This window comes from Oncorhynchus tshawytscha, unplaced genomic scaffold, assembly GCF_018296145.1.
Source record: "Oncorhynchus tshawytscha isolate Ot180627B unplaced genomic scaffold, Otsh_v2.0 Un_contig_12371_pilon_pilon, whole genome shotgun sequence".
Lineage (NCBI taxonomy): Eukaryota > Metazoa > Chordata > Actinopteri > Salmoniformes > Salmonidae > Oncorhynchus > Oncorhynchus tshawytscha.
In genome coordinates, this window is record NW_024609431.1 from 125,001 (window position 1) to 133,616 (window position 8,616).

Consider the following 8,616-nt stretch of genomic DNA (forward strand, 5'->3'; position numbering starts at 1 on the left):
TCACATTCAATTATTTGTTTGATATTAAATAAATTATCAAATAATTATAATAAAATTATTATGTTTGTGTAATGGAAAATCCAAAGCCAAAAATGTTGAATATTCTATTGCCAAAACATAGAACAAATTCCATTGTCTCTGTCAGGTCCCAATAGAAAAATAGTACATTACTATGAAATAATCAAATATTTCAGTTGTGTATATTAGTTTTTATTTGATGACTTTATCATTTTTGTATTCCTTAAAGTCATCATCTCATCTCAGGCAGTAACAGTCAGTCCGCCAGGCCATCTAACATTATGTTCTGCTGTCATCCATCTAGCTAGGCTAGCCTGCTTTAGTATGCTGCAGAGCTGTCTGTAGTCATCCTATCTAGCTAGGCTAGCCTGCTTTAGTATGCTGCCGAGTTGTCTGACAAAATCCTTTCACTAGCTCTTCAAAGTAGATAAGGCATACTTTCATGAACTCTCTATCCCTCTCTATCTCATCGTTGTGTTGTGTACATTCCTCTCTCATATGCGATGGCGTATGCGGTCTGTGTGTATCTAACCTAGCTTAGCAGGCATAAAAGTGTATCCATCTGTGTCAGAGCCGGAAAAGAACAGGCGCAATGGATTATGGTCATTGTAGTAATTACGCAGTCCCTGCGCTGAACTAGGTTGAATATTTGCTTTATGAAAACTACAACTCCCTTCAGCCCAGCGTCCCATATAGTTCTTGATTTGATTTCTCTCCAGAGAAACGACGCGTTGGACTAAATGGAATTCAAGTAATTGAACCGATGTCGGTGAATTCGTTTTTTAATAACCGCGCCCCCCCGAATATTCGGTTAATCGTTCAACACTATGTAGTATATAACTACAGTAGGACAGTAGGTTCAATTCCCAGGACCGTATGTAAAATGTACGCACACATGACTGTAAGTCAGATAAAAGTGTCTGTTAAATGGCATATGACTATGATATTATTTGCTTACCTGTATAGTGGGGTATGACCTGTTGTTGTCAGAGCTCCTCTCTCCAGGGATGCTGCCTGCAGAGCGGCCCTCACACTTGTACCTGAAGCGCATGCCCCTCTGTTTGGGCTGCTCAAAGATCTGAACACTGGGCTCGGCCACTGGACAACAACACAGGGAGAGAGGGTTAGATATGGTCCCCTGCAGCTCAGTTGGTACAGCATGGTGCTTGCAAGGCCAGGATAATGGGTTAGATTCCCGGGACCACCCATATGAAACATTTATACACAAATGACTGTTAGTCGCTTTGAATAAAAGTGTCTGTTAAATGATATATACAGTACCATTACTATACATTGAGTATACCAAACATTAAGAACCCCTTTCCTAATATTGAGTTAGACCCCCCCCAAAAAAAATATTTTCCACCTTAATTTGCAAATAAATTCATTAATAATCCTACAATGTGATTTTCTCGATTTTTTTTCTAATTTTGTCTGTCATAGTTGAAGTGTACCCATGATGAAAATTACAGGCCTCTCATCTTTTTAAGTGGGAGAACTTGCACAATTGGTGGCTGACTAAATACTTTTTTGCCCCACTGTAGTTTATTATTCCATATAGTTTATTATTCCATATAGTTTAGTATTCCATATAGTTTACTATTCCATATAGTTTACTATTCCATATAGTTTAGTATTCCATATAGTTTAGTATTCCATATAGTTTAGTATTCCATATAGTTTATTATTCCATATAGTTTAGTATTCCATATAGTTTAGTATTCCGTACAGTTTAGTATTCCATATAGTTTAGTATTCCATATAGTTTATTATTCCATATAGTTTAGTATTCCATATAGTTTATTATTCCATATAGTTTAGTATTCCACCCCCCACCCTCCTATCTGTTAAAGGGTTAGAGTTAGGGGAAGGGTTAGCTGAAAGGGTTAAGGTTAGGGGAAGGGTTAGCTGAAAGGGTTAAGGTTAGGGGAAGGGTTAGCTGAAAGGGTTAAGGTTAGGGGTAGGGTTAGCTGAAAGGGTTAAGGTTAGGGGAAGGGTTAGCTGAAAGGGTTAAGGTTAGGGGAAGGGTTAGCTGAAAGGGTTAAGGTTAGGGGAAGGGTTAGCTGAAAGGGTTAAGGTTAGGGAAGGGTTAGCTGAAAGGGTTAAGGTTAGGGGAAGGGTTAGCTGAAAGGGTTAGGGTTAGGGGAAGGGTTAAGGTTAGAGTTAGGGGAAGGGTTAAGGTTAGAGTTAGGGGAAGGGTTAAGGTTAGAGTTAGGGGAAGGGTTAAGGTTAGAGTTAGGGGAAGGGTTAAGGTTAGGGTTAAGGGAAGGGTTAAGGTTAGGGTTAGGGTTAAGGTTAGAGTTAGGGGAAGGGTTAGCTGAAAGGGTTAAGGTTAGAGTTAGGGGAAGGGTTAAGGTTAGAGGTAGGGGAAGGGTTAGCTGAAGGGGTTTAAGGTTAGGGTTAGGGGAAGGGTTAGCTATCATGCTAAGTAGTTGCAAAGTAGCCTAAAAGTATTATGTAGTTGAAAAGTAGCTAGAAGTAACCATCTGTCTTGTGTAACAATACCAAACATACCATATGAGTGGTCTGGATTTATGTTTGCTATGTTACGTTAGTCTATGAGACCAGGCTGGTTTCCATCACAACTGCCATGATTTTCTTTTACAGTATGACTTTACTCACATAAAAACTGTGGATGGAAACTTGGTTTGTGTCATGGAAAGAGCAGGTGTTCTGAATGTTTTGTATACTCAGTATATATATATATATATATATATATATATATATATATATATATATATATATAAAATAATATATCTATGTGTTCTGATATAGGTAGGGGGGTATACAGAAGATAGCCATATTAATATATCATATATGACAATATAGAAGATAGCCATATTTGGTATATATATATATATATATATATATATATAGTATTCCATATATATATATATACCAAATATGGCTGTATCTTCTGTATACCCCCCTACCTTGTCAGAACACAACTGATTGGCTCAAACGCATTTAAGAAGGAAAGAAATTCCACAAATTAACTTTTAACAAGGCACACCTGTTAATTGAAATGCATTCCAGGTGACTACCTCAAGAAGCTGGTTGAGAGAATGCCAAGAGTGTACAAAGCTGTCATAAAGGCAAAGGATGGCTATTTGAAGAATCTCATATATAAAATATATTTTGATTTGAACACGTTTTTGGTTACTACATGATTCCATGTGTGTTATTTCATAGTGTTGATGTCTTCACTATTATTTTACAATGTAGAAAATAGTACAAATAAAGAAAAACCCTTTAAATGAGAAGGTAGTTCTAAAACTCTTGACCGGTAGTGTACATATGTATTTATACTATAGATGACAATACACACTCAAATACTATACAACTATAGTGCAAAAGGCAGTCATCAAAGGTTCTGAATAGTCACTGAGAGAACAAAGGCTATGGGTAGATAATGTATTGGGTAGATAATGTATTGGATAGATAATGTATTGGGTAGATAATGTATTGTGTAGATAATGTATTGGGTAGATAATGCATTGTGTAGATAATGTATTGTGTAGATAATGCGTTAGATATATAATGTAGCGGGTAGATAATGTATTGTGTAGATAATGTATTAGATAGATAATGTATTGGGTAGATAATGTATTACATATCAAATATGTAGACAAATCCTGAGAAATTGGCTCCATATTTACCGGCTCAATTAACAATTCTGGTTGGTGAGTTTTGTAGCAAACGTTGGAGCAGGGAAGCGAACCCAGGTCACTGGTGTGAAAGACAAACACCCAAAGGCATTGTGCCAATAAGGGTTACGCCACTTGGTGGGAATTGTAACGTGGCTCATATAGCAAGGATCGGTACAGTATGTTAGTACATGGGGAACTCATTGACAGTCAACCACACATTGACTTCTCATAAACCCAACCTAAACCTAACCAGAGACACACACACACGCACGCACGCACACACACACACACACACACACACACGCACACACACACACACACACACACACACACACACACACACACACACACACACACACACACACACACACACACACACACACACACACACACACACACACACACAGCTATGCTTTAGCAATTCTTCCTAATGAGACACCTGAAGCATGCTTACACACACTTGCCTCCCCCCTCTCATTCCCCCTCTCTCACCCTTTCACATTCTCACGCTACCTACAAACCACCTTACCAACTCAGACCTTCTCTCCACCACCTGCTGCTGAGCCTTGGTCGGTCTGTCTGTCTGTCTGTGTGTCTGTCTGCCTGCCTGCCTGTACATTCACATTCTCTAGCAAAAATATGACTGACATCTCTGCCAACCCAAGAATACAATTGAGGAAGTGAATGGGGAGGAACGTTATCACGCCCAAGCTGCTCACACACGCACACACACACACGAGAGTGAGTAACCAAATTAATTAAGTTATCAATGAAAGAATGTGAAAACAGGATGAATGAATGACAGCTATACCAAACTAGATATTCACAATAGTTGTTCTCAGGCTATTAGATGAGACACGTTCTGCAACCCGTGCCAAATTTCAAGTAAATAACAGACACTTCCTCCTAACATATCGTGCACACCCTGTATAGACTTGGTATAGGCTACAGTAGGCTATATAGACCATTATCAGTGTATGGGAACCAAGTGCTTTTATATAATTTAGTCTACAAAGTTTTGGCTTGTTAAAAAAAAAACGTTTCTAAAGAAAACCCAATCTGAAAACTATCACGCGCAAACAGACAAGCACTTAAACCTTCTTTCCGTGCCGGTGATCAGTGTAGATTCTAAGACTAGTCATTTTGGCATATGTTAGGCTACAGTTAGCAATGTTGACCAAAAATAAATATGTTAAACATTTAATAATAACGTGTAAGCAAACCATAGCAATTTTTTTATTTCTTATTTTTCCGCAAAAATACTTCTAAGATCATCACTATTATGTCAATGACGAACCACGTAAAAAATAACGAACCGCTAAATAATAATTACATGTGAAGCTTAAAGGTGTTATAGAATCCTACTGAAAGACCATTTTTAGCAGTCGCCTTATAATATGAATAATATCTGTAGATACTTACCATCCATGGTGTTGGTGTGCACAACCTTATCACGGGTTGTTGTCTGAATGAGAAGCTCCAGCTGGGAGAGAGAGAGAAAGTGTGTGAGAGACAGAGCGAGACAGACAGAGAGAGAGAGAGAGAGAGAGAGAGAGAGAGAGTCGCCTGGGAATTCCCCGGTGTCTCCGCCCAGAATATCACAGCCTCAGATGCGCGAACGAATGTGCTGCTGTGTAAATATGGATGGGAACGCTAAAAACATATTTATCGATAGATCAATTAGCTATTCCTCTGAAAAGCACATAACTTTCGCATTTACGTTTTTAACTTGGGACAACTTTAAATGAAAACGTGTGATCAGTAGGAATGCACAGTGAGATCAGATGACATAGGCTAAGGGAATTCACCCAAATGAATTAAATGTACAGATTACGTTGATAATAGACTAGTCTACACTTGCGGAGATTTTGCCTATGCCGTTGACTACCAATAATGTATTGAATATTACACGAGAGTAATATCATTTGGTTACCTGTAAACATGTCTGTATTTGAGCGGCATTCTCAGTGTTGAGTTGGGGTAATCCCCTCGAGACGTTGAACGCCCACAATTCAGTGGGAATCTCCCAACTAATACAGAACAAGGAAGTAGATGAAACAACAAGACTTATTTCCTATCTATATTTTATTCATACTAATGTAATAATTTATATTATATTTTAGCAAATGTACACATGATGAGTAAAACTATCTGAAGCAACCATCTCGCATGGTTTTATTATGAGTATAAAAGGGGCGCACAACAAGAATTTTACATTTTTTTTAATGACAAATTTGGAGGTAATTGGTCATTGTGTGTCATTGATTTTGGGGGGTTACAGAAGCGTATTTGCTCACATGCTGTCGAACTCTGGTGAGGTACTGTGCGCCAGTGACGTACAGTCAGTGTAGGAGGGTAGGCAGTGTTCACCCTGTGATCATGTCATACAAAAAAGCTGTTATGAAAAGACAAATTATAAATAATTGTCATTTTCTTTTGATATCTATTGTTTTTATCAATGATTCTGGTGGTTTTTATGCTCATAATATTTTTATTTTTTTTTAACTCAGGAAAGTTATTATCGCCCTTCTTTCCAGCCATTCAAATCTTTGACGCACACAGCGGTTAATGCAGTTCTGGTCCTGGCCTTTCTGCCGCCCTTACAAGAATAGTCACTGTGAGTAAAATGAAGGTGAAAAGACGTCTAAAATGTAAAGAAAATTCTCCAGCCGTTGAAGGTATTCAATTTAGGTTCTGAGTGAAAGTTGAACATGTGTATTTTCTGTACGTTGAAATCAGGTTCATTTTCGGTTTTGAATGAAAGTTGAAAATATGACATTTAGAGACGTCAATGTTTGGGCCATTGAAGTCACCAGACCTGGGATTTCGGGTGTTTAGCCCCGAATGATTTTGTCTCAGCCCGGAGAGTCTTTTTCCCTGCTGGGATGGTGTAAAACCAACGAGTCTACACTGCATTACACACTGCAATGAATACTCCAATCATGAATGAACCTGTCCTGCCCTTTTTAGTGCTTCCTAAAAGCAGCATTTCTGTGTAAGGTGGCACTTTAGGAGGCGGAGTCAAAGTGGTTTTCCAAGACATTTCTGATTCATCCAAAGAAATGTCGGCACGCGCAAATTCATTCTCTGAGGGAGAGAGCGCAAAGATGGAGAACTGGAGGTAAACTTTGTTCTCTTGCTACTACTGTAACACATTTTGTTAGCCCATGTTGATGCTATTCAGAGTTATTGACCTCACAGTAAACCAGATTAGAATAATTTACTTTTCAACATGTTGACTCAAAGCTGTACTGACAGATAACATTAAACTATATCAAATCAAATTGTATTTGTCACATACATGTGTTTAGCGAAATGCTTGTGTTTATAGCACCAACAGTGCAGTAATATCTAACAATACACACAATCTAAAGTCAAGGAATGGAATTAAGAATATATAAATATTTGGATGAGCAATGTCAAAGCGGAACGTTAGGGACTACAAAGTCCAGCAAGCAGTGCTGCTAACATTAGCTACATAGCCAATTTTATGAGCAGGGTTTTGACAGTAATTCATTAGCTATCTGGACACTGAATCCAACTTTTGGAGCACTGTTCACCATTCGACAAGTATCACTGACTAACCAACAAGTATCACTGACTAACCAACACGTATCACTAACTAACCAACAAGTATCACTAACTAACCAACAAGTATCACTGACTAACCAACAAGTATCACTAACTAACCAACAAGTATCACTAACTAACCAACACGTATCACTAACTAACCAACACGTATCACTAACTAACCAACAAGTATCACTAACTAACCAACACGTATCACTAACTAACCAACAAGTATCACTAACTACCCCCCACCCCCCACACTCTCTCTACAGTTGTATTCCATGCCTTCTGCTAATCTGAGTTTATTCAATTCCAACATAATCAAGGTTGGCAGTCTACAATCCCAATCCTGCTGTATTGCACATAACTACAACATTATTTAATGCAAAACATTAATTTATGGTCTAGGCTGCCACCCTTTGGATTGTTTTGGAACTGCACCGTGCCCTCAGCATTGACCAGCTGACGTTAGTTAGCAGTGATGTGACCAACATCAACATGAAGCTTTTCTTTATATTGCCAATGAAATATTGGACATGGTTTATGAAAACATTGCAACAAAATTATACAAATACTTTTCCCAACTATTTTTCTTAATTGAAAATTACAATATAGTTATACACTTGTAGTTTGTACTTGCTAATAGATTTTTATAAATATTATTAACGCCATATTCCATGGGTTTACTGACCACGATCTATTGAATTGATATGAACAAGTGTTGATTATTTGACTTGAGGAGAACACAGTGCATGGAAGACAGCAGTGAGATATGACACATCGCGTTATGTTCCTGCTAAATGTTCACTGCTAGAGTGCCAGGCCAAGAGTGTGGGGTGCTTTAATTCGGGCCGCGCAGAGATCAACCCCCCCCCACCCGGAGTTGGCCCCAGGTCTTCAGGGTTGAGCCCCGGATGTTCTGAATGTCGCGTGACATCCCTGGTTTGGGCCAAATCAATGCTGGTCCAGACCTGACAAAATCTGAACCAAACATAGACGTCTATAATTGGTTCAGATTTGGTCCAGACTCGACTTAAAAACAACGTCCGTGGACGTGGAAATCAAGGCCAGTCTGGACTGCACCAAAAAAACAAGTCCAGTCCGGACTGCACCAAAAAAACAAGTCCAGTCCGGGCCCCAAAAAATGCCTGAGGTATAGCCCACAGCAAAGAGGGGCAATTCCAGTCCTCAGGGGCCAGAGTGAGGTCACACCCCCCCATCCCCAATCAACACAACTGATGAAACTAATTCCATTCTAAACTGAAGATCATTGATTAGTTGATTATTGGAGTCAGATGTGTTATTGTGACACCAATCAGGCCCCAGGGGATAGGAGTTGCCCATCCCTGGCCTACAGTGTTGCATGAAATTTGCCGCC

General features: G+C 38.9%; 1 protein-coding gene across 1 annotated transcript in view; it reads right to left on the reverse strand.

The window, feature by feature from the left end:
- rel (v-rel avian reticuloendotheliosis viral oncogene homolog) overlaps positions 1-5,245 on the reverse strand; it is a 28,949-nt gene extending 23,704 nt beyond the window's left edge. The window contains exons 1-2 of the mRNA XM_042315276.1: positions 5,091-5,245; positions 977-1,116 (exon numbers count right to left, since the gene is read on the reverse strand). Of these exons, the coding sequence (XP_042171210.1) occupies positions 977-1,116; positions 5,091-5,097 (147 nt within the window). The 5' untranslated portion in view covers positions 5,098-5,245. The remainder of the gene's footprint in view (positions 1-976; positions 1,117-5,090) is intronic.
- Between the last annotated feature and the right edge of the window lie 3,371 nt (positions 5,246-8,616).